Source organism: Ipomoea nil, unplaced genomic scaffold (genome assembly GCF_001879475.1).
Source record: "Ipomoea nil cultivar Tokyo-kokei standard unplaced genomic scaffold, Asagao_1.1 scaffold2805, whole genome shotgun sequence".
Classification (NCBI taxonomy): Eukaryota; Viridiplantae; Streptophyta; class Magnoliopsida; order Solanales; family Convolvulaceae; genus Ipomoea; species Ipomoea nil.
In genome coordinates, this window is record NW_017619233.1 from 609349 (window position 1) to 636165 (window position 26817).

General features: G+C 37.1%; 3 protein-coding genes across 3 annotated transcripts; 2 read left to right on the forward strand and 1 right to left on the reverse strand.

Annotated features, from left to right (window-relative positions):
- Nucleotides 1-678: 678 nt before the first annotated feature.
- LOC109158234 (oxysterol-binding protein-related protein 3A-like) lies at nucleotides 679-6109 on the reverse strand. Its single transcript, XM_019306121.1, has 10 exons — nucleotides 5773-6109; nucleotides 5186-5279; nucleotides 4628-4744; nucleotides 4455-4527; nucleotides 4252-4370; nucleotides 4031-4152; nucleotides 2335-2511; nucleotides 1879-2023; nucleotides 1431-1609; nucleotides 679-1104 (listed from the first exon to the last, which is right to left on the reverse strand). The coding sequence occupies exons 1-10, from the start codon at nucleotides 5883-5885 to the stop codon at nucleotides 852-854; spliced, it is 1392 nt and encodes a 463-aa protein (XP_019161666.1). The 5' UTR covers nucleotides 5886-6109; the 3' UTR covers nucleotides 679-851.
- Nucleotides 6110-13589: 7480 nt separating this feature from the next.
- LOC109158018 (uncharacterized mitochondrial protein AtMg00810-like) lies at nucleotides 13590-14342 on the forward strand. The gene has a single exon (XM_019305838.1). The coding sequence runs from the start codon at nucleotides 13590-13592 to the stop codon at nucleotides 14340-14342; it is 753 nt and encodes a 250-aa protein (XP_019161383.1).
- A 5110-nt stretch (nucleotides 14343-19452) lies between these two features.
- Nucleotides 19453-21012, forward strand: LOC109158019 (zinc finger MYM-type protein 1-like). The gene has a single exon (XM_019305839.1). The coding sequence runs from the start codon at nucleotides 19453-19455 to the stop codon at nucleotides 21010-21012; it is 1560 nt and encodes a 519-aa protein (XP_019161384.1).
- The last annotated feature ends 5805 nt before the right edge of the window (nucleotides 21013-26817 follow it).

The following is a 26817-nucleotide window of genomic DNA, read 5'->3' on the forward strand; positions in this document are numbered from 1 at the left end:
TTTGTGTTATTGCTCAATATTGTCCTCCGTTAAATAATCCGTTAAGTGGATGTTAAGTATAAGGTTAAATATGTAATTTCAAGGAGGTGAGTGGTTTTTCTTAATTCAGTGAAATTACATATTTAACCTTATACTTAACACCCACTTAATGGATTATTTAACGGAGGACAATATTGAGCAATAATACAAAAGTCTGGGATAAATTTATGAGACCAAAGTCGTTTAGGACAAAATTGAGAAAAACCACTATAGTGGAGGACAATTTTGGGTATTAACTCAATGTTAAATATGATTTATGAAAACGCCAATTACTTAATATACTATATAAATATTTTGTTAGAATAAAATATAATGAAATGGATATAAGATTTTAAACAAATTAACCATTTAATTGTTAATTGTAATTACATTTATTTATTTGATAGTGTAATTATGAATTTTGAATATGATTGGTGAGAATTTCAATTACTTACAAAAATATATTGTTAGAATATGATATAAATTAACCATTTAATTATCAATTGTAGGTAAAACTTTAATACTTTGTAGTTTTATATATTTTTTTGGTCAAGTTTACATTCCAAAAAAGGCATTTATATAATTTCATGTGTTTCATTTGAATAGTAAATATGACGTTAATGTCAAATTTGAAACCTTTCCCATGAAATATAATAGTAATACAATATAAATATAAAAAGATATTTATATACATCAGTCTCACTTCAAAATGTATAATTAATGCAGAAACTAAAAGAACTGAAGCCTATAATATAAGATGAACAAGGAAATATAAAAATAAAAATAAAAAATAACAAGTATCTATGAGACACAATGAGAAGATGATAAGGGCATTATGCAGCAACAACAGAGTCTTCATACTGCCATGGGTTGAACTCTGTCGACTCGGCTTTAACATCTTCTACAACGCAATCTGAGTTCTCAATAGCGGCTCGGTGTTCATCATACTTCCCATTGTAGCGATACACTTCCAGCTCGCCCCAAGGAGTGGGGGAAATTTCGGTTGTTAAATCAAACCATTTTGGTTTATACTCGTCTCCCTTCGCCTCTCTCATTCTCTTTTCGGCTCTCTGCCTCTCCTCCAAGCTGATGAAACAGAAGAAGAAGAAGAAGAAGACGAAGCAAACTTAGAAAATGTTTTTATCTCTTCAGCCCGAGGAAACCTTTTAATGCGGTGTTACTAATGATACAATGAGTTGATGACAGCTATCGAAAGTAAACTAGGTGTTAAGAGTCCCACATTGATTGAAAAAAAATAAGAGAGAATATATCGGTTTATAAGACCACAGTTTAGACTAGCTAACTGATTGGGTTCAGTCTTTTAGTGTGGTTCGGCCCATGTGCATTATAACCCAGTTGAATGACCTTGAGCCAATCAAAACTATAAGAGAGAGAGAGAGAGAGAAAGGAACCTGCTCTTTTCAGCGCCAGCTTTGGATAGGTCACCCTTCTCAAGTGCACATCGATCGGGCCTCAAGCGAGAGTCAGATGCCAGTAACTTTTTGGGTGCAGTGTCAAAACTGTTGATCTTGTGGGCAAAATATGTATATTGGAATTTATCGTTTTGTGGAGCATCGGCGGCTCTCCAAACCTAAAAAGGAAATTATAATACCATTTGTAAGCATGCAAAGACCGTAAGTCCGTAAACATTTTCACATCAAGTGTTACAACTTCAATGTTTCAGAAGCACACAAATGAAATTATGTCAAGAAGATATACAAATGTAAAGACTATAACACAAAATCTTACTCGTGAAGCTTATAATGGGCAGTTAGAGACTTAGAGTCACCTCAACGATTAAAAAAAAAAAAATAAAAAAATAAAAAACCTAAGAGAAGAATGAGATGTGCTGAATGTTACCTCTTTCATTTCAGTTCCCGGAAGGGGTTCTCCTTCAGAATCACAAGGTTGAAAACTCATAAATTCATTCCACTTTCCACTCATCAAAATTTTAGGTTCTTCATCAGCATTGTATACATATCCATCCACTTCATATCGACCAGCACTGCAAAATTTTTTCCAAAATTTAGAAAAAATAAAATAAAAACATGATACGAGCTTATGGAGATTTAACATTATGAAGTGTGCGTTCTAGTAGGTATTAGGCAATCCAAGGTTGTAATACCTATGCCAAACGATTTGGAAAAAGGTCAGCATGTATTGGGAACAAGACATGCGAGCTTAATAAGCAGTTCTCTCTTAAATAAAATTACTTTTGGTAGAGCAGTAAACAAACATCAAAAACCAAAAAAGGGCATGTAAATGATGTCCGATAGGAGCAACAATTTCAGACAAGAGACTAGAAGCAAAACATACCCAAACCAACCGCAAGGTTGAAAATACAGTAGAACTTTATCCCCGGTGGTCAAGTTTGTCAGAATCATCTCTCCAGCTGAATCAATCCAAGTACGTCCAAATATAAGATTGTTGGCTTTTGTAGGAGGGGGCACCAAGTCTAGGACAACACCGTGCTTTTTGAGGGTCAGCCTTGTCCTGCACATGTACACAAAGGATAAATAGTTTGCCAAAATCATTCCATACAATGCCAGAAAATTTGAAACGGTCACCCAGAAGAAATTACAAACTAGATCCCCTCCTATGACTACTATAAGTCAAGCACGCTTAACCACAGAGTTCTTTGGTTATTTGGTTGTTATATCCTACTTAAAACCAATTGGTGATAAGTAGGTGGACATTAACCATTTAACCACATCCCTCCATGGTAAGCAACAGAGCCACGTCTCGAATCGAGTAGGGGCTGAACTAGACCAACTCGGTCGACGCCCAACACAGTATACTAGGCCAACTAGGGGAAAGGCAAGGCTGTTACAGTTGAAGTCATCTTATAGTTGAATCCGAGATGGAATAACCACAAGAAATAGAAGAAAAAGATCAACAATCTCCTAATGGAAAAAAAAAAAAAAAAAAAAAAAAAAAAAAACATTTTGAGAATGTGTTTCTTGTTGAAAAACAAGGGGTTATTACTGTCTATAGGGTTGTGTCTGTTTATGAATAGGTGCTTTACTTAAGAGTTATGTGTCTCTATATATATGTATGATGTTTCTTCATTAGAAACATAGAATATAGTAATATATTGTAATCTTCCAGTATTATATACATTTTTTCATTCCTTGATTCTTCATCTCTGCTTCCGCCTAACTGGTGGGTGGTTGTTATTCTCCACCCGCCAAGCCTTTGGATCTTTCAAATTCAACATTTCTAACTCCAATGAGTAGAAGTGTAGAACTCTAGAAGCCTAAGCTGACAAGAAATTTCACCTCCCAGATTTGAATTATGATGTAAGCAATTACAGAATATTTTTTATGAATAACATGTATTGCATTTCTTGTTTTGAATTTTGAAACATGATGAAATTAGCTTCAAGTTAGAAGCTATCACTGCTTAGCTAAACCAACATACTTCTCTACAAAAACTTAGAATATCTCAGTATTACTCTCTCCCACGAATACTTTAGTCTTAGGATGTGTACTAACATCCTTATAATGCTTGATTGCAGAACATGGTTGAGAAAATCGCTAGGCACTCGGGGGGGCGCCTAGCGCCTAACCGCCTAGGCGATTAATCGGCGCTTAGGCACCTGTGTATATTTTATTTTATTTTTTATTTTTTTAAAAATTGTTTAAAATTTTTAAATTTTTAAGACTTGATAATTATAAACTATTTAATACTTTAATAGTTAATACTAAAATATTAAATAATAAATATTAACCTAAAAAACATCTTGTGTATGAACAATTTAGGGTTATTTCGCTCAAAACGATGTCGTTTTGAGTGAAATAACCCATTTATAAAAGAAGGGAACAATAGCTAATCGGCCAACTAGGCGACCTAGTCGGTGCCTAGGAGGCCTAGGCGGTTGGTGGCGCTTAGGCAGCCTAGTCGGTGCCTAGGCGGGATTTTTGCTACACTGTTGCAGAACAAGACAACTTCTAGAAACAAAAATGGTAAATAGAACTGTTTGCTTGAGACTGAAATGAACAATGGCTTTTACCTGCCAAGTGGATAAACATCAACCGAGTTTCCTAAAAACTTGGTCTTCACCTTTGAAGTTATATCATATGTGAAGTGTTCATTTTCTGCATGTGCAGCACCTATTGGAGGGTGATGACTTACCTAATACAAAAAAAAAAATGAAAGGTTCAGCAAATTAGATAGTAGAATCCCTTGAATCTTAATCCTAATTCCGGGCAAGCATCAAATATCATGGCTCACCTGCTCTGCAATAAACCTAATTCCATCGTGGTTAACCATTTCATAAGTTTCACCAAGAATAGGATTAAACGGCTTCCATGTTCGCTGGATGGCATAGTACAAGGAAATAAACCAGGAAGCTGCAAAATCACATTGTTAATCAGTTTAAAAGAAAGTCATTCAGAAAATACCAGCAAGAGTTTGAAAGGAAATAGATTGTTTACCTGCATACACTAGTTTCATATGCGGGTCTTCACATTCATCTGCCAATTTTAGGAGGTACGAGTATTCCATCAACTGTCAGAATAAAAGCAGTGTTAGTCCACTTAACAAGAAAAATTATAGAGATTATAAAAAAGGAGACATTGCTACGCTGCAAGTTACAAAATGTAACTACCTCTGCCATTTTCTGAAGATTTGTCATAGGTTCGCAGATGATAACGGGCAACGATACGAGTGAGGTGACATCAGCACCTATATACTTTTGCATCACCTTCCAGTAATTGTCACGATCCTGCGAAGAGAAACCTCAAAGTAAAAATATGATTTTTGTATGAAGAAGGTGAATCACTAAAGGCTCTCTACTAAAACTATTTTTGTCCTCCATTCCTGATTAAGTTGGATCAACTCATCAAAAGTGACAGTATAATTGGACCCACCCGGAACGCTCTTGGTCTATATCGAAGCAGTCAAAGCAATTAAGACAGTCAAATAAGTAACGGTCAGGGGCTTTTTTTAGTACTATTGACTCTGTTACATCGCAGTATCTGTCCATAACTACTTTCTCAACCTACTGAAGCACAAAGAGCCCATGACCTCCCATATAGGAGAGCCACTTCGAGCCACTAGACCACAAAAAGGTTATGAGTTCAAATTGAACCGAGCACCTCATCTAACATACTTTTACATTGCAGTGAACAACAGAAACATTTTTTTCAAGGAGAGGGATACAGACCTCCTGCTTCCATCTTCCCTTCTGGGCTTCTGTCGCAGCATCTTCAGTGCCTCCATCAGGATTTACAACTTCCAGGCCTTCATAACCTAGGAAGCTATAGACAAGAAGAACCACTTTAATTAAGTATAAATAAATCCCAAAAGGAAAACATAGGAACTCAATAAATGATGCAAACCAGCCTCAAATTAGCAAGAATGTAAATTGTATTAAAAATTACAAGTTGATACTAGCAAGCAGCTAGGCATGAACTATACCATGAACCCTAAATTAAACTAATAACTAATAGAAGCAAAATTATTGAGATTATAGATCAAGAGAAACAACTTTTTAACATCTTAGTGAAGATTGGGTTATGTAATTTTCTTCTTTTGAGATTAAAAAAATAAAAAAGTTTCTATTTTTTCCCAACCATCAATTAGTCTGGATCTGTAATCACAACTTCACAAGATTCATCTAATCACAAACTTTCAAAACACACCACCATATCTGATGCTAAGAAGCAAAAGAAACACAAATCAAGCTCAATCGAACTGAAGGAGACTAGCAAATCGAAAGAAATAGGAAGGAAGAAGAAGTCCGGGAGATACCCATTAACAGATTTGGTCATGGCGGAGCCGAAACTGGAGATGGTTGAAGCTATGGAGGAGAAGAAGCCACCGCCGGCACTCGGTTTCTCATCCTTGCTGGTGGGGGCGGCCATGTCTGAAACAAACCCTTGGCGCAAAAAGAAAAATCTGAATTACAGGCAGAGAAGTAGAGAGAAAAGACTTTAGATGGGAAAATTTGGGGAAATCTTGAATATTTGTACTGGAAATCGATGGAAGACTTGTAGGAGGAAGATGGTGTTCGGCGGGTTCTAACTTCTAAGGTTTGAAAGTCAAAAAAGGTGTCACAGCCTGTGTGTGAATAGACTTCTCGCTTTAGCAAAGGAATTTCGTAACAAATTGCAAATAGAAAAAATAAGATTAAAATATTTGTGGAATGAATTATTGGATGGATTATAACGCGGTTAAGCCTTTTATGCTGTATATATGCAACAGCGTTGGAATTATCGTATATAATTATGTATTTCTCACGTTGACTGAAATTTCTTCTCGTTGAAACTTGGAAGCCGGCTTTTCCAGAGGAGGATGATGCACTTGTGAGGTGTACAATTATTAGGAAAAAGATCAAATTAGCCTTAAATTAAGTGGATAGTGGATAGTGTAATTGGATCTTCTAAGTAAAAAAAGTTCTATTTAAATTTTTTAAATTTGTAAAATTATTTAATTAAGTCTAAGTTGATATATTTACAGGGTGTTTGGTTAGAGGGATTTTAAATTCTCTTCCCACTTAATTCCCACCTAATTCCAAAGGCCATTAAATTCTGTAGTTTGGTTGGAGGGAATTGCAATTCCATGGAAATGCAATTCCCCCATTTTCATGGAATTAAAATCCTATGTCCCCCCCGGGATTTTAATTCCCGGGAAAAAAAGATAGTGATGAGTCAAAATTATCCCTTCCTCTTTTAACCTAAAATTAATGTCTAACAACAATAATGGACATTTTTGACTTTATACTACTTATTCCCTTTCAATTCTCATGTATACCAAACATTGGAATTGAAATTCCCAGTAATTCTATTCCTGTCAACCAAACACTGGAATTTAAATTCCCTCTTTATTCCCAGTAATTCAACTCCCATGGAATTACAATTCCTTTCCCACATAATTCCCCCCCTCCAACCAAACGCCCTGTTAGCAGGTTATTTTTTCAAAAATTTGACATTTGTCTTTTTTAAATAATTTTTATTTTTAAATTTTTTTTAATTTATTTATTAGAAATTAAGAAATTTTTAAAAAAAAATAAAGAAAAAAATAAGATTACAACACGGGCTGTTCTCGGCAAACAACTGGTGCTGTCTAAGCATGGCGGCCATGGTCATCTGGAACGAGGGCGACGACCATGGCTGTCTGAGACGGTAAGGTTCAAATTGAATTATGAATGCAAATTGAAACAGCGGCTAGGTGGATGGAATAAAAAAAATTTGTCTAGAGCCGGGAAAGAGGTCATTCTTAAGAGTGTGGCATAAGCTCTCCCTACTTATACCATGAGCATGTATTATCTACCGGAAAGTTTCTGTGATCGCATTGAGAAAATAATGAACAAGTATTTGTGGGAGTCTAATGGTAATCGAGGTGGTGGAATTCGATGGAAGGCCTGGGGTAGTATGTGTTTCCCTAAGGCTAAAGGGGGGCTTGGTTTCAAAAGATTATCTAAGTTTAATGTAGCCTTACTGGCAAAACAAGGGTGGAGGTTGCTGCTAAACCCTTCATCACTGCTAAAGGCTCGTTACTTTCCTTAGGGGGATTTTCTGTCTGCGAAAATAGGTGCTAACCCAAGCTACTGTTGGCGCTCTATTTTAGCAGGTCAAGAATTACTACGTCGTGGTTGCTTTCACCGAATTGGTAATGGGAGGTTAACGACGGTATGGAACCAACCTTGGCTTCCTGATGATGCCAACCCTTATATTGAAACTCCAGTAGCAAACCATGACCGCCACATGAAGGTAATTTTTCTTATTCACTCAGGCTCTAATGATTGGAATATCGAGTTGCTACAATCAATCTTCCTACCTCGTGATGTTGGACTTATCCTTAAAATCCCGATATCTGTGGATTATGAGGATGCGTGGTCGTGGCGTGGAGATGTCAGAGGTCTATATTCGGTCAAGCAGGGATACCGTATTTTAACCAACATCTATGAACATGACTAGAGCCTGGATGGTTCCTGGAGTAAAATCTGGAAATTAAGAGTTCCACCAAATGTGCAAAACTTTCTTTGGCGGTGTCTACATAATGTGTTTCCTACGCTAATGGCTCTGCATAGTAGAAGGGTAGATGTTGAAGTTGATTGTCCGTTATGTGCATAGAATCCCGAAACAGTGTTTCATCTGCTATGTTGTTGTGATAAGGTGATTCCTTTATGGCAGGAGTTGACAAGCAGTACACCTCCTTCGGATGCTGATGGTTTTGCAAGCTGGCTTGTGCGCAGTTTATCAAATCATGATGTAGCTCTGAAAGTAGCAGCGATTTGCTGGAGTATTTGGAAGGGTAGGAATAATCTCATTTGGAAGGCTCAGCAGTGGGAGTACACTCATATTAAAATTCAAGCCTTACGTCTAATTCATGCATGGTCTGATTTGCAACAAGAAAGTATTCAACATGTGCCACATGATACATGCTTGAACATTATGGAAGGAGTATCTAGAGTCTATGTCGATGCTGCAGTTCTGAAGGGGATGGTTAAGCTTACTTTGGGTGTGTGGCTTTTGATAGCAATGGTACTTATATTAGAGCTAAAAATGGCCATATTCGATGCCTCAACGATATCTTATTTGCAGAAGTGATTGCTATTCGTGAAGCTATGTCCTGGATAAAAGAGATTGGTATCTCTAATGTCGCTTTCTTATCTGATTGTCAGGTGGCATGTAATATCCTTAATAGCTCGGGTGTGAACTTTTCATATGCAGGATGCGCGATTGAAGCTTGTAAGGGGTTTCGTAGACACTTTGAAATAGTGTCCTTTAATTATGTTCGCCGATAAGAGAATAGGTGTGCTCATGTCATTGCTAGAGCAGCCTTTTCACAATCTGGTCCTCGTGTTTGGATTTCTTCTATTCCGTATTGTATTGAACATTTGATTTAATAAAAGTCTTTCGTTTCCTTTCAAAAAAAAAAAAAACTTGATAATTGCTGACATATAGTATGATAGCTACTGGTACAGAATGAGTCAACTATAAATACAGAATCTGAAAGTTATTTTTGGATCAGGGTCTACAATGCAATATAGATCCTGGTTCATGGCATATGCCTGAGTTGTAGGCTCTGTTTGGCCGAACTTATTTAGGTGTTTATAACTTATTTTAAACTACTAATAAGTTATAAAGGAATAAGGGTTAAATAGGTCATCGAACTACACACCATAATGCAATTAGGCCATTGAACCTTAAAAAAAAAAAAAACAAAAACAAAAACAAAAAAAAAAACAAAAAAAAAAACAAACAAACAACAAAAAACAAAAACAAAAAAAAAAAATTGAATCCCTAAACTAACCCATCTGAACCTTAAAAAAAAACTACAATTGAATCCCTAAATAACTCATTTCATGCAATTAGTCTAATTTGTAGGTTTTTCAAGTTTCTAACCGATCACTCCAAACTTAAAATAATTTTTTAATAATTATTTAAAAAAATATTTTAAATTTTAATTACAACCTGAAGATTCCGATAATCAAATATTTATTATTTATGTTTGCTGCAAACCCAAAAACTATTTTTCTTTTTTCTCTTAAAAATAATTTCCACTTATTTTTTGTCTTTCTATTGGTGAAAGCAGCAGCATTTGCAATTGTTGGGTTGTTGTTCGAATTTAGGATTTTTTTTTTTTATGTTCTTTTTCGTACCGTTTTCTCCTTTTTGATCCGTTCATCGTCAAAACTCAAAGGCAGTCACTCCGATATTAGAGTTCAACCCTCCGATACCATTAGTCTTTCTCTTATGTATTTCTATTTTGTATTTGAGTAAATGTACATATCTATTTATGTATTTCTTCGTTTTAGTTGCTCGAATTTGAATTTAAAACCTCATATAGCTGGGAATTTTGTTTTTATATGAGTTATAGTGCGATGATGTTTCAATAAAATGTTTCTCAATATTTTAAATTTAGAAAAATATTTTTAATTTGGGTGACCTATTAAAAACCAGAAAAACATTGCATGAAATTGGTTAGTTTAGAGATTTAATTGTAGATTTTTTTAGGTTCAGTCCCATTGTATTTTCGTTTGATTACCTATTTGACCCTTATTCCAATTATAAGTTTTGTTTGATACTATTCCAAAAATAGGATTCAAATTATAAGTTTTGTTTGATAATGTTAGGACTCTAGTATTAGTAGTCTAGTAGAACTCTTTATACTTGTCTTCTATCTCTTCTATATTAGTATTATACAGACTATTATTCGTTTCGGTTAATCAATACAATCCTCATCTGGTATCATATCTAGGTTTCTTTCCATGGCAGCTTTGGGTAGGAATGACGATGGATCTGTTCGTGATTCTTCTGAACGGACCGTCTCCGAGGTTGCCTCCACCCCCATTTATCCATCTCCGAGCTTGTCCAGTGCTCATCACTTTGTGTCGATCAAGCTCACCGCTCACAATTATCTGTTCTGGCGTACCCAGATGCTCCCGTTCCTCGAAGGTCAGGGGGTGTTGGGATTTGTTGATGGCTCGGTGGAATGTCCGGTGGCCGCCTCGCCGGAGTCATCGACGGCGGATAGTGGCGGTGCTGCCTCGGCAGTAGCGTCGTCGGTGGTGCAGTGGCGCCGGCAGGACAAGGCTGTCCTGTCTCTCTTGATCTCGTCCCTATCGGACGAGATGCTCCCGTTGGCGGTGGGCCCGCCGACGTCACATAAGTTGTGGTTGGCGATTGAGCAAGAGCTCGGCTCGGCAACGCGGTCTCGCGCGGTTCGTCTGCTCAGTGAGCTGCAGCGTTTGTCGCAGGGAGCCTCATCGGTTTCTGATTATTTGAATCGGGCGCGGATTTTGGTGGAAGATTTGGCCCTTGCTGGGCATCCGGTTCCTCTTGATGAGCAGAATATTTATGTTTTTCGTGGACTGCGATCGGATCTTCACCCGCTTGTTGCTCAGTTGACTCGTGGTGACCTGGTAACTCTCTCGGATCTTTCCGATTATTTAATTTCTCAAGAATATATCTGCGCAGGTGATGGTCCGGGTTGGTGCGCCGGCTGCCTTGACCGTTCACCGTGGTGGCCAAGGCGGTCGTGGCGGAGGCCGGTTCTCCCGAGGTGGCTCGGGCAGTAGGGGTTCCGGCGGCAGTGGTTCGGGCAGTGGCGGCCGTGGTCGCGGCGGCCGGGGCCGTGGCCGTGGTCGCTCGGATGTGCGTTGTCAGATTTGTGACAAGATTGGGCACTCGGCGGTGAATTGTTGGCGCCGTTATTCTGAGTCATCCGGTCCTCAGGCTAATGTGGTTTTTCCTGGTAGTGAGGGTGGTTCAGTTGACTCTCACAAGTGGTTTCCTGATACGGGGGCTACTAATCATGCCACCCCCGATTCCTCTCAGTTGATGTCCTCGGCAGGTTATGACGGTTCGGACACTCTTCGAGTCGGCAATGGTGAAGGTATGCCTATTTTTTTAGTGTTGGGTCTACTTCGATAGCCTCGTCTTCTAGGGTGTTTCGTTTAGATGATGTATTGCATGTTCCTGGTTTGTCTTCCTCTTTGATCTCTGTTCAGCGCTTTGCTAAAGATAATCGTGTCTTTTTTGAGTTTCATCCTGACTGTTTTCTTGTGAAGGATCTCTTAAACATGGGAGGTGGGTTTTAAGGGGGGAACTTCTGGTGACTTATACTCCTGGCCTGCGTCTTCTGCTCGTTCTGTTGCTTATGTTGCTGCGCGTGCTTCGTCTTCTAGTGGCATAAGTGGCTTGGTCACCCTCATACTCGGGTTCTTCGTCAGATTTTGCAGTCTTCTGGTGTTAGCAGCTTTAATTCTAGTGATTTATCTCGTTTATGTTCTTCGTGTCAGTTAGGGAAGTCATCCCGTTTTCCTTTGCCTCATGTTGAAACTAAAACTATTCGTGTATTAGAATTGGTTTATACTGATATTTGGGGCCCTGCGCCTGTGCACTCTGTGAATGGTTTTCGTTACTTTGTTCTGTTTGTGGATGACTTTACCCGTTTAGTTTTATCCGATGCGCTTAAAAACTGATATATATTCCATATTTGAACGGTTTCGGTCACTTGCTGAGTGCTCGTTTTCTCAGAAAATACTTTCTATTCAGTCTGATTTAGGGGGAGAGTACAAAAAACTTCACTCTACCTTTGAGTCTCTTGGCATTCGTCACAGGCAGTCCTGTGCATACACACATGAAAAGAATGGGCGGGTAAAACGCCGTAATCGGCACATAGTTGAGACTGGTTTGGCCCTGATGGCTCAGGCGTCTATTCCATCTCGTTACTGGGACTATGCGTTTGAGACTGCTGTATACTTGATTAATAAAATGCCCATCAGTGTCTTAAACAATGAGTCTCCTCACTCTCGTTTGCACCGGTCTCCTCCATCCTATTTCTTTTTGCGTGTCTTTGGGTGTTTGTGTTTTCCTTTATTACGTCCCTATAACCGTAATAAATTGGAGTACCGTTCTTCTCCTTGTGTGTTTTTAGGATATCCTGACTCTTTTCGTGGCTATCGTTGTCTGAATCCTGTCACTAATAAGGTCTTTATCTGTCGCCATGTGCGATTCGATGAGTCTGTTTTTCCTTTTGCTGGTTCTGTTTCTTCGCAGGTGGTGTCTTGGCCTCCAGTGGTGCCGTGGGGTGTTGCCCCCATCGTGCATGTCTCTTCTTCTGTTGAGGAGCCTGTAGATGATACGCCGGTTCCGGGTATGCCCTCTGGTCCGGTTGACTCTGTCTCCACTGAACGGACCGTTTCGGCCGTCCCTAAGGCTTCTTGTGGCCGACCTCGTGGTAGTAAGAACAAGGTGGCGGGTCCGCCCTCTCATGTTATGGCAACGAGGAGTCGGGGCCCGCAGCAGCATGTGGCTCTCGTTTCTGCTACTACAACTCCCGAGCCGACATGTTACTCTCAGGCTGTGGCGCATCCGGAATGGCGTGAGGCCATGGATGCTGAGTTTAATGCTCTACTGCAAAACGAGACTTGGAGTCTGGTCCCGTACACTCCAGGTATGAATGTTGTGGGTTGCAAGTGGGTGTTTCGGGTGAAACGGAATGCTGATGGGTCTATTGAGCGACATAAGGCTCGTCTGGTGGCCAAAGGTTTTAACCAGGTCGCTGGTTAGGATTTCTTTGAGACTTTCAGTCTGGTGGTTAAGCCAACCACCGTCCGTCTTCTTCTGTCTCTTGCTCACTCTCGTGGTTGGTCCATTCGTCAGCTGGATGTCCACAACGCTTTTCTGAACGGTAACCTGGCGGAGACAGTGTATATGCGTCAGCCGCCTGGTTATGAGGATAAGTCTGTCCCTGATTATGTTTGCCATCTACAGCGTTCCTTGTATGGACTGAAGCAGGCCCCTCGTGCCTGGTTTACCCGGTTGCATCACTTTCTTACTTCTGTTGGCTTTGTTCCGTCCAAGACTGACGTTTCGTTGTTTATATATTCTGTCAGTGGTGTGCAGCTTTATTTTCTCGTGTATGTGGATGATATTTTAGTCATGGGATCGGACTCGAGCCGTGTTGATGGGCTTGTGGCTCAGCTTGCGCGTACATTCAAGATTCGGGACATGGGACCCCCGTCTTTCTTTCTTGGTATTGAGACGCTGCCACTATCTGATGGTATTCTTCTGTCTCAACGGCGTTATATACAGGATATTCATAGACGTGCATGAATGGTTGACTGTAAACCGGTTTCTACGCCTATTTCGGTGGCTCGGTCTGATGTTGATGATTCTACTCCGTTTGCTGATCCTACCCACTACCGTAGCATTGCGGGTGAACTTCAGTACCTGACGGTGACTAGGCCAGATTTGTCATATGCAGTTAACAGGCTTTGTCAACGCATGCAGTCGCCCACTACTGCTGACTGGGCTGTTATGAAGCGTGTTCTGCGGTACGTGAAAGGCACTCTTGGTATGGGTCTCTGTATTTGCAAGTCGGAGTTTCTTGCGTTGCATGCGTTCTCGGATTTGGATTGGGCAGGTAATCCGGATGACCGAAAGTCTACAAGTGGGTTTGCAATCTTCTTAGGGTCCAATTTAGTTGCTTGGTCTTGTCGGAAGCAGCGGACAGTGGCGCGGTCATCTACTGAGGCCGAATATAAGGCGCTGGCTGATGTGGCAGCGGAGGTCACGTGGTTGGTTTCTTTGCTGCGCGAAATTGGCTTTCTTCCAGACTCTGCGCCGGGGCTGTGGTGTGATAATCTGGGGGCAACATACCTCTGTGCTAATCCGGTTTTTCATGCACGAACAAAGCATGTTGAAATTGATTATCACTTTGTTCGAGACAAGGTTGCCAAGAAGGAGTTGCAGGTTCATTTTATTTCCACGAAAGACCAGCTAGCTGATATTTTCACCAAGCCACTTGCATCTGCTCGGTTTTCATTGCTTCGGGACAAGCTCAATATTTCGAATGCTCCACCTTGAGCTTGAGGGGGAGTGTTAGGACTCTAGTATTAGTAGTCTAGTAGAACTCTTTATACTTGTCTTCTATCTCTTCTATATTAGTATTGTACATACTATTATTCGTTTCGGTTAATCAATACAATCCCCATCGATAATATTCCAAAAATAGGATAGTAGCTCAAAATAATACTCCCTCCGTCCCATTTTATCTGTCTTACTTTCCTTTTCTATCCGTCCCAAAATATTGTCCAATTTCCAAAAATGAACATCATTATATTTCTATTTTTCCTATTTTACCCTTTTAACTTAAACTACAACTACTCCATCAGGCTAATAACCCTCATCAGGCCAACAACTCTCATCCACACAAATTCCTCAAAAGTCGTGCCTAATTAGAAAAAAAAGTGAAAAACATATGTTTACATTTGTCTTCTTCGATTTCTTCATTTTCACTTCTCAAACATAGAAAAATGAAGAACATATTGTATAGCTAAACATCATATCAGTGGATTCCGATTACGAGAACCGAAATTCATGAGGTGCTACGCTCTTCCTCGATTCATTTCCTCCTTTCTTAAGCATGGTGTTGCTCCTCCTAGCTCCGCCGGAAACAGACCCCTCGCCGCCGTCACCGCCGTGTAGCTCCGGCTAGCAGAAATAAAGACTACGTGCAGCACGAAAGCAGAGATGAACTTGGCATTGGATACATTGATCTACGTTTGATGAATGTTCAAATACATGGATCGGAGAGTTTTGGCATTGGATACATGGATCAACATTTCTTATAGTTCGATTTTTTTTATTTTTATTTGTTTTTTATGAATGGGTCTCGCACAAAAAAAAATGAAGAAAGATGATTGGTTTATTTTCAAGTGAGATGAAGAAATATACAGAGTAGTACAGTTCTCAAATGAGATAAAAGAAAGAAGAAGAAATGTACTTTACCAAATATTCAAACTACCAGGAGAACAAGGGCATAAATGGAAAGGGAGTTAGCTTTCTTTACTTACCTTAAAATGCGTGCCAAAACAAAGTAAGACATTGATTTCGGGACAGAGGGAGTAACGTATTTTGAAGCGTTACCTTATTTGCGATTCAAAAATAAGCTGATAGTTTCTTCTTCTTTTTTTTTCCTTTTGGCTTTTTTTCTTCTCCTATTTTTTTCATTCTCGTTCCATTTCTTCACCACCAAGTATCCTCCTTCATCTTCATTCGAACAATTGGGACCACTTGAATTGTTACCAAATGAGCCCCATGAAGTTATTTATACTTATTCAACCCCAACGGACGGTGGTGATTTACTTAATCGTATGACTATGATTATATATCTTAAATCTTTCATAAAATTCTATACAATTATATGAGTTCTATATAAATCTCTACACTTCTAATATATATATATATATATATACACACACACACACATACACACACACGGATAAGTTCAGGTGAGGGTATAGCTTCCCGTGCGGTTGACGCACCTTAAATATTAAAATGACGCACTTTAAGTACGCAAACCGTGCACCATAAGTACACAAACCACGCACCTAAAGTTTTCAAATGGCACACCTTAAGTACACAAACCACGCACCTTAAGCACACAAACAAAGCACCTTAAAAACAGAAGCCACTCACCTAAAGTTTTAAAATGGCATACCTAAAGTTTTAAAACGGCGCACCTTAAACATACAAATCACGCACCTTAGGAAAGAAAACGGCGCACCTTAAGAAGGAAAACAACGCACCTTAAGAAGGAAAACCGCGCACCTAAAGCTTTAGTTGACACACCTTAAGTTCCAACCATGACGCACCTTAAGCACACAAACCACGCACCTTAAGAATGAAAATCACGCACCTAAACAACTGCACAACCACACCTGAGAAGGCCAATCGCACGGGATTCCATATATATATATATATATATATATATATATATATATATATATATATATATATATATATATATATATATAGAGAGAGAGAGAGAGAGAGAGAGAGAGAGTGGAAAAAGTTCAAATGCGGCGGAGTTCCAGTATACACCAATACTGTTAATGATAAGCACTAATAGTGTAAGGGAAACACACCACAATGAAATGCAAAAATACAACACACCCAAAAAAAATACACCATATAACTCACCACCCCTAATGGTGTATTTCAGAACACTGTATGGTGCTTTTACTCACACCTAACGGTGTGTTTTTGGTGATGCGTACCTAATTTGTGTGTGTTTTTTTGGTGCATTTCCTAATGTTAATGATGTATATTTACTTAACTATTGGTGACGTTGCACCACCGCACGGAAAAGATCCGCTACACCTAAACCTTCCTATATATATGTGTATGTGCACATATTCTTCTCTTCGAAGTTGTACCACCGTAAACATCCTGATTTATTGCAGCGCCCAACAACACCACTCACTTAGTCCCGCGGTTAACTGGCGAGTCTCCTAGCCATACGCTATGTCCGACGATCAAAAGTAAGGTTTTTTCCCGTCTTCGTTGTTGTCGCTCCGCCACCGAACGACGGTTGCAGTAGGTTTGTAATTTTATTTTATTTTGAAAATATTTTGGAAATAATATACATAATATTTTTGATAAATTATTTAGGAAAACTATATATACACTGTGAATAACAAAGTACATATATACATAAATACTTCTGTATTGTAAATATATCATAGCAACAGATATACATATTGCATACAATATATTCCAACATCAATCAAAATACAAATTGCATATGAACAGTAAACATAATTACGGTATTTCCCATAATACAATTATGCAAGACATACGCAATTTGATCAACTAGGAACGTTAATAGAAAGTAAGCATACCGTTCACCAAACATGTATATCGTGCTGATAATATGTTGTAATTGATTTCTCTTAGCGCAAATTGAGCGCACCCCTAACGGGTTGGATGAACAGTATAATGTAAGTGAAAAGTACAGAGAGAAATGAACAGCAGTATAACTTTAATATATTATTCCAACTTTTAAATCAATACATATGAAGTGGTATATATATAGAGGTGCACTCTCATGCGAACAGCCGCCCAGGAGAGAACTGAGAACCATCTAGCTCCCGTCACATGTCTTTTGGTGCATGTAAATGTGTTATATGTGCAAGTAATTGGTGCACCTTTGCAAGTAAAAAGTGCAGGTAAAATCACATACAAGTGCACCTACTTTCACCTACAAGTGCATATAATTTTGCCTTGTTAACATTCATTGATCTGAGTTCGTTCTGTTTGGCATCGCTTTTGTTCTTGCGGAGGAGTTCAGTGGGCCGGTAGTTAGTACCCGTGAAAACCACCCGCAAACATTCATGCACCTACTTATAGGTGCACCTAGTTATAACGTCAGGTGCCCTTAGATTTGGACACGTGGCGCGTGTTGAATAGTTCTCAGTTCTCTCCTAGACGAGCAGTTCACATCTGAACGCGATCATTCATATATATATATATATACAGGGACGGATGGAGAGGGGGGCAGGGGGGCAGCTGCCCCCCCTGCCAAAAATTATACAACCCCAAAACGACGTCGTTTTGGGGCTGTATTATATATATATATATATATATATATATATATATATATATATATATATATATATATATATATATATATATATATATTTTTTTTTTTTTTTTTTTTTTTTTTCTTATTTGGCTAATACTCCGTAGAATTTCTCTGGTCTCTCTCGACTCTGCTCGCCCTCGGTCTCCGGTCTCTCTCTAGTCTCTACGACTCCTCATCTCCGGCAACAGCGGCAAGGGACAACACGGCAAGTCGGCACGACGGCAACACCACTCAAGACTTGACCCTCAAGCTCTCAGCGCCTAAGCCTCTCCAAAACTCAGGTCTTTAATTTTGCCCTAATTTCTTTAATTTCCCTAATTACTCAAATTTTATTTTAATCAATTTATGTTTGATTGAATACTTGAATACATAAATTTGTTTATCAGTTTGTGTTTATGAATTATCAATTATGAATTTATGAATGTGAATTTATAATTGGTGTTGCAGTGTATGAATGTGAATTTATAATTGGTGTTGCAGTGGCTTGAAAAATAATTGAATGGCAGTGGCTTGAAAAATATGTATGGCAGTGGCTTAGCTTGAAAAATAAATATATGTTTCATGTTTGATTTTTCTAGAGGCATACAAGCAGTGATGGCCGAATGAGGCAGTGGCCTGGGCTTAATTTTTATAATATTAATTTTCTAGAGGCAGTGATGGCCAATTTGGTGCATTTGTTTTTGTCATAATTTTCTTAAATCTTAGACTCTTAGTTATATTGTATTTTATTGATTCAGCTATGGAAAAATTTTTCAAAAGAAAATCAACTTTTGGGGATTCATCTAATCAAAGTAGTCCCGAAGTGTCAAGTGCAAGGCCTCGTATTGAAGTAGACATAGATGAACTTGAAGTTGATCCGGGTAAAAGGAAAAATATATATGAATATCATATCAATGATAGAGATATTGTGCGGAGACGGTATCTACAAATGGGTCCTTGTCAACCAAAAAATCATGTCTTTCCTTCTAGAGTGATTACGGGTGTTAATAGGAGATTTAATCCTAAATGGTTTGAAGATCATAGCAATTGGTTGGAGTATAGTGTATCTGAAGATGCAGCATATTGCTTATGTTGTTATCTATTCAAAGATGAAAGTATTGGACAACAAGCTGGGGGAGAATCATTTGTCACAGAAGGATTCAACAATTGGAAAAAAGGACCTGAAAAGTTGCGTGGACATGTTGGTAATCATAATAGTGTTCACGCAAGGAACGTACAAGCTTGTCGAGATTTAATGACTCAAGAGCAACACTTACAAGTTTGTGTATCAAAACACTCGGAGCAATCGAAACAAGACTACCGTGTTCGATTGACTTCATCAGTTAAATGCATTCGGTTACTTTTGAGGCAAGGACTTGCTTTTCGTGGAAATGATGAAAGTTACGACTCTCTTAATCGGGGAAACTTCCTTGAACTCTTAAAGTTTCTTGCAGATAATAATGGAGATGTTGGCAGAGTAGTGATGCGAAATGCACCGAAAAATCACCAAATGACTTCTCCTTGCATTCAAAAAGATATAGTTAATGCAATTGCAAGTGAGACAACTGAATGATAATCAATGATCTTGGTGGAGAATTATTTGGAATAATAGTTGATGAGTCAAGAGATATATCAGTGAAAGAGCAGATGATTGTGTTTATTCGGTATGTGGATTCAAGTGGGCATATTATTGAGCGTCTTCTTGGAATTACTCATGTTCGTGATACCACATCTATGTCTCTTAAAGTAGCAATTGAACATCTTCTAACAAGGCATGGATTAAGCATTTCAAGAATACGAGGTCAAGGCTATGATGGAGCAAGTAATATGCGAGGTGAGTTCAATGGTCTTAGGACTTTGATTATGAATGAGAATCCAAGTGATTTTTATGTTCATTGTTTTGCTCATCAACTACAACTAGCACTTGTGGGTGTTGCAAAGGAAAATGAGGATGTTGGAGATTTTTTTGTCACTGTCTCGCAATTGTGCAATATTATATGTGCTTCATGTAAGCGAAGGGATAGCTTACGAGACAAACAATTACAGATGTTGATTGATTCAATTTCTGCTGATACAATTGAAACGGGAATTGGTTTGAATCAAGAAGTAGTTTTACAACGTCCCGGTGATACACGTTGGGGATCTCATTATGGTGCACTTGTGAGCATTCTGAAATTATTTTCTCCGGTGATTGATGTTCTTGACGAATTAAGGCAAGATCCAAAACAAAGGCTAGAAGCATTTAGAGTATTGAAGAATATCCTATGTTTTGATTTTGTATTCTTTTTGCACTTAATGAAGGATGTTTTAGCAATTACCAATGACTTGTCAAAGGCATTACAGAGGAAAGATCAAAACATTGTGAATGCCATGAGACTAGTTGATGTCTCAAAACAAAGGTTGCAAATGATGAGGGATGATGGGTGGGAAGCTCTTTTAAAAGAAGTTTCACTATTTTGCAACAAGAATGCAATTTCCATACCTAATATGGATGAAGTTTATGTAGTTCCTGGAAGACCTCGCCGTAATGTGGAAGAAAGGACTCATCTTCATAGGTACCGCGTTGAAAGGTTTTGTGCGGTTTTAGATCTACAACTTCAAGAGCTAAACAACCGTTTCAATGAGAAGAATACAGAGTTGCTCTTATGCGTGGCATGTTTTGATCCAAGGAATTCCTTTGCTATGTTTGATAAAGATAAGTTAATTCGATTGGCACAGTTCTATCCAAATGATTTTTCTGATATTGAACTTGAATTACTAGATAACCAACTGCAGACTTATTTTATTGATGTAAGTTCTGATCCTGCTTTCTCTAAATTGGATGGTATTGATGAATTAGCTCAAAAACTTGTGGAAACGAGAAGACATTTGGACTATACATTAGTGTATTTGCTTCTAAAGTTGTCTTTGATCCTACCGGTTGCAACTGCTAGTGTGGAAAGAGCATTTTCTGCTATGAAGTTAATTAAGACATCTTTACGCAACCAGATGAGTGATGATTTCTTACATGATTGCTTAGTGCCATATGTTGAAAAGGATGTTTTTGATCAAGTTTCAAATGAAGCAATTCTACAACGATTTCAAAAGATGAGAGAGCGTAGAGGAGTATTATCCCGTACTTCATCATAAACTTTGTATTGTAATTTATAATGTATTTTATATGTTGACAATTATATTCGTATTAGATATTTTGTATTTGAACCTTGTATTTGAACATTTTTAAATTTATGTTGCCTTTACTTCTTCGCCCCCCCTGAGAAAAATTCCTGGCTCCGTCCCTGTATATATATATATATATATATATATATATATATATATATATATATATATATATAATTACATTTGTAACGGAAAACAAAAATTATAAATATAAATATGATTGTTAAATATTGAATGCTCATAATGTCCACAATAATATCTTTATAACAAAAAAAAAAAAAAAAAAAAAGAATTAGGGCAAAAAAGAATTTAGCTTGATAAAAATCAATTTGATTAGCATGATGGCTTAAACGGCCTAGTCTGATAGTCTAAGATGCTCAAGTCATTCTTTGTTTCACAAGTGATGTTGACAAAATATATATGCAGAGATTATATTGTGGACCATGATTCACATTGTAAGGTGAATCATTGATACATGTGTATTTTTAGTATACTAAGGGTTCATTTTTAATATACTATATATCCATTTTTAGATAATACATTAAAAATGAACTTGTAGTGCAATAGAAATGAACTTATATGTTAGTGATATACCTTCCAGGCTTGCAATGTGGTCCATGATACAGAATATAACAATTAGAATATACAAGCTAGGAAGTTCGTAAACTCAACTTTAGTAATTTTTAAATAAAATTTTAATAAATATATTAATAAATTTGTTACAAAGCAAATTGTTTCTTATGAAAATAAATAATGATTTTTTTTTTAAAAAAAGACTTATTATAATTATTTTATTATGTGTAAATATAGTAATTATTTTTAGTTGGAATTTGGAAAGGCAATAGATGTTTGGATTGATTAAAAGATGTATAAGTTTATATTCAATAGTAAATGCATTCGTTTATTAAACTTAAAATTGTAAATGTTAATGTTAAAACGTCACAAATTTTAGTTAAACTTACCCGATAAGTCGACAAGCTTGATGCCTCGACATCTCAATAAGCTCGATGCCTCAATAGCGTTGACTCGAAACTGACAAGGTTGGACTAATTAATATCTCTATCAACAATATCGAATTGTTTGATCCAATGTTTGAATATAATTTTATGTTTATTAAAACCACAAGAGAAGTGAGTAAATTCAATTATTAATAGAAAAGAGTAATACTATCTACTCCTCTAACATTTTTCCTCCCATCTTTTTCTTTTTATATGACATTTTTTAATTGGACAATTAACTTTCTTTTTAATTAATGGTGGGGTTATCCCTCTCCCCTCTCGGATTGTGATGTTTTGGTGCACAATAACCAATTGGGTGATTTTAGCACGGACCTTTTTGTCTGGTCCGTCCCGGGTAACCCCTTTTGTAATTCAAAAAAAAAAAAATGGTGGGGTTACTATACCCAATTCATGGGCACACAATAATTATAGGGGGGAATATTAGGGAAAAATTTTGTAGGGGAAAATAGCATTTTCTAATAGAAAATTGGAGGCAAAATTAAGAGTAATAAATTTTTTAGTTGGGAATAAAAACTTAGAACTAGAATTTGCATAAATCATGGCTACTTCGGCAATGATGAGTGAGTGAGCTTTCAACACCATTCCATAAGAAGGTAAATTTTTATTTTTATTTATTTATTTATTTATTTTTTTTTGTATATTTGATAACTGTGTTGTTCTGTAATTTCATTCATTTTTCTTTGCGGAATAATAATTTCTTTGATTAATATTATGTTATTAATTTGTTTAGTGCTAATTTTTCTGGTTGAATCTGCAATTGGATGTTTTAGAACTTGTTGATTAAAGTAGACAAAGTAATATACTATACAGGATGACATATATGGACTACTAATTAACAAATAATGACATATGTGGACTAATAATTAACAAATAATTTAATGAATGAAGGCTTTGATTGATTTAGGCAAATTATTGTGTGGACCGTGGTCCATACAATTGTACGTACCATGAATATAAGGTACATTTTTAATATATTAAAAGTACATTATTTTTGTACTGAAGGTACATTATTTTTGTACTGAAGGCACATAATATAAAATAATGTACTTTTAGTATATTAAAAATGTACTTTCAAAAAATGTACCTTATGTACATAAATAATGTACCCTTAGTATATTAAAAATGTACTTTTTATTTATGGTCCACACAATTACAATTGTGTGGACCATGGTCCATGCAATAATGATTGATTTATTTAGTATAAGCGTATGAGTAGATGGAAGATTACAGAAGATTTATGAGTTAATTTTACTAGAGGTCATTTGTTTTTTGTGGCAATTTTAAATTTAGTTCATACTATCAATTTTGTCATATAAAATCTCAGACTATAATTTATAGGTCATAACATCATAATAATATTAAAATCAATAATTAATGAAAGACGACATCAGACAAAATCGGTTAAAATCGAACGAAATCGGATGACTCAGCCGAGTTGGCCGACTCGGTCGATTTTGGCCGAGGAATGGCCACCTACACCCAAAAACGGCAAGGCTTGGCGCCGCCTAGCGCCTAGGCGGCCAAGTTTTGCAACACTGGTAACACCCTGAAAATTTTTCCTCCAAATTAAGTCTGTCTTATAAAGATTTCAACCAAAATTTGATTATATTATTTTATTCCTACAATGATTTTTATCAAATATAAATAAAGTATTTTAAACCTTCTATTTCAAATGATTTGGTATAAAATATTTATATAATTATTTATGATTTTAAAAGCCCTACTTAAGGGATATATATTTATTTTCTAAAATCTTGACCCAAAAGTCTATCTGAGACAAACATGTGAAACTTATAACCTTGTTTTTTTTTACCCAAACTTGATTTCAAAATGAACCTAAATTATTCCCGTATTTATTATGTTATATTTTTGTCCAAACTTGATCCAACTTTTGACCCGAAATTATAACTCAAAATTTTAACCCAAATTTTCCCATTTAAAATTGCCTAGCCGTGTGTTTTATTTAGCATTTCTACACATCAAACCACAATCTAACAGTTAAGAGAGAACAAAAAGATAGTTTGAGAGTCCATGGTTTATACCTTTGCTTGTTCTTCTTCCTTGTGTGGATCTCTTCCTCCTCTCTACTCAACTTCCACCACTTCTACTTCTTCCACTTCCTAGACTCCTCAAACAACCACACAAACAACACACAAGAAAAGAAACCTCAGAGAATAAAGGCTAAGAGAAGAGGAAACCAGGAGAAAACATGAATGAATGGAGGAGAAAGAGCTTGAATCACTTACTGTAAAATTGCTTCTTCTTCTAGCAGACAAGAGTTTGGGAGAGGCAAGGAAAGAGATCACGGAAACAAACAATGGAATAGTGCTGAATTTATGGGGTGCAAAATCCTAGGTGAATCTTCAATGATTGGTTGAGGGTGGAATGGTAATTTGTGTTTGTCTCTTGCAAAGAATTAGGCAAAGGTTTGTAGAAACTCATGGTCCACCTTGTATCATGGACCAAAGTCTAAAAAGTGAAATTTGGATAGATTTTCTAAAAATAGTTTCTAATTAAAACACTTGGTTCAGGTTTCTCAGGTTCCTTTCCGGTTTCACTCAGATTGACTTTTTGGGTCAAAACTTGGTACATAAATGTACCCGAAATTTAGAATTTTCAAAATGGAATAAGTCCTGGTGTTGAATTTATTTAAAAATCCGGTTTAAAATATTTCACTACTACAGAATTGGACATATAAGTAGTACTTTGCACTACACCTTCAAAGTGAAGGTGTCTTGGATAGAAAAAGGGGGAACTTTCCGAGGCACCAATTATAAAGAGGTGCCTCAGATATTTTGTTATTATTATATTAATATGCGAATCTGCGGCACCCACACGTAAAGGGTGCCGCAGATATAATATTATAATAATAATAATATTAGAATCCGCGGCACATCCCTAAGTGGTTGCCGCGGATATAATATTATAATAATAATAATAATGGAATCCGCGGCACGCTCTTGGACAGGGTGCCGCGGGTTCCAATATTATTATTATTATAATAATATTGGAATCCGAGGCACCTGCCATGACTGGAGCCCCGGATTCCCACCCAAAAATAACCCATCGGTCGCAATTTAATCCTAAGTAAAAAAAAAAAAATTACCTAAAGTAAAAAAAAAAAAAAAAAAAACCGATCTCTGATCCCTAAGCTCCATCGCCATAGACGATCGATCTCCATTGCCGATCTGGTCGAAACTCCATTGCCGGCCACGCCGTGCGTCCAACTCGCCTCCCACTGCAGACAGCCGCGACGGCCAACCCTTGTCGATCTCCCTAAGCTCCATCGCCACAGATCTGGAAACTCCATCGCTGGCCATCGCCTAAGCTCTCGCTCGACGGCCAACTGGTGCGTCACCTCGCCGCCTCGCGGTAAGTTCTCCTTATTTGGTTGTATTACTTGTATTGTTTGGTGATATTGCTTGTTGTTCGACTGCCATGTGTGTCCATTGGGACCACTCTGGACCACTCTGGTTATGCATTTGTGTAATTTAGTTTGTGAGTAGCTTTAGTTTTAGTTTGGTGTCTTCGTGAGTACATGGTACAATCTTAAGTATGCTTGTGTGTCAAAAATTACAAAACCTAAGAATTCCATTGTTTATGAATAGAAATGCAGTAAAAAAGACCTTACATTGCAGGAAAAAAAAAAGAAAAAAAAAACAGTGAGTAGTTTTAAACACATGGGGACCATTTCTTAGTTTGACATATTGTAGGTAATTTCTTATGCACTTCCTTAGGCCAGTCTATTTCACATGGCAATAGTTCTTTTAAGAAAAAAAAAAAAAAAACAGTGATGGGAGTTGGTTGATTTTATATTGCTAGTCATCCTTGGTTTTTCTTTACTTCTCTATTTCAGGTTGCCTTTTTGGCCTTTTTGCTTCTTCAAGGGGTATAATAATAATAATAATAATAATAATAATAATAATAATAATAATAATAATAGTAATAATTATTATTAAATTCATAGTAATAAGAGTTGAGAAAAAGGTAAGAAAAGAGGAGATTGATATGAACTCATGTGTTGATGAATGAAGGCTTTTGAGGTGTAAAAGAGTTGTGGTGTTCAGCAAATGAAATGGCAAAATCAGATAATATACTTAAAGCCCTTAGCTTTAAGGATCTATTAGGAATGAAAAGTGAAGGGGCAAGCCAAGCCAAGCTTCAATTCTGTTTTTGTGCAATCTGCAATGAGATCTCATCTATCTGCTTTTATCTTTTGCATTATATTACTACAAAAGTTCAAAACCTAAAAGAGAAAAGTGCAATATGCATATGCTTCGAAATATAATTTTGGAAGAGTGAAAATGGTTAATTTGGAATTTTGTAAAATAGAATTTAGAAAAATTATTTTTGGGTTGTCACAGTAGATGACCTCCTCTCCTTGATTGAGGTTCCGTTAGGTGCGGAAGTGACGGTTGTGTGAGTAGGGCTTCGCTGTCGTGGAGTTCCTGCCTCCTATGACCCTGATTTATGATGATTATGATGATGATTGATTGAGATAATGATGATGGTTTATCTAGTATTACTATAAAATATATATATTCTCTTGAGGGTGAGAGTGATTATACTAAATTATTTATTTGAGAAATCATTTTACTATGATACCCCATTTACACATGTTTACGATTGAAATGTACTTATTACTCAATCTTTCAGATTTACTCATCATGGTGGTATAAAGTCAATTTTACACTTATTTCTACACTAATGCTATTTAGCATGTCTGTCATATATTTACACATTCTCATACTTTGCA

Excerpts from the sequence above, each read along its gene's own strand:
- LOC109158018 (XM_019305838.1), top strand. The coding sequence starts at position 13,590 with ATGGTTGACTGTAAACCGGTTTCTACGCCTATTTCGGTGGCTCGGTCT.
- LOC109158019 (XM_019305839.1), top strand. The coding sequence starts at position 19,453 with ATGATAATCAATGATCTTGGTGGAGAATTATTTGGAATAATAGTTGAT.
- LOC109158234 (XM_019306121.1), bottom strand. The coding sequence starts at position 5,885 with ATGGCCGCCCCCACCAGCAAGGATGAGAAACCGAGTGCCGGCGGTGGC. Across the intron at positions 4,528-4,627 it reads ATCTTCAGAAAATGGCAGAG|TTGATGGAATACTCGTACCT; the intron begins GTAGTTACATTT and ends TTATTCTGACAG. Across the intron at positions 1,105-1,430 it reads GCTGGCGCTGAAAAGAGCAG|CTTGGAGGAGAGGCAGAGAG; the intron begins GTTCCTTTCTCT and ends CTGTTTCATCAG.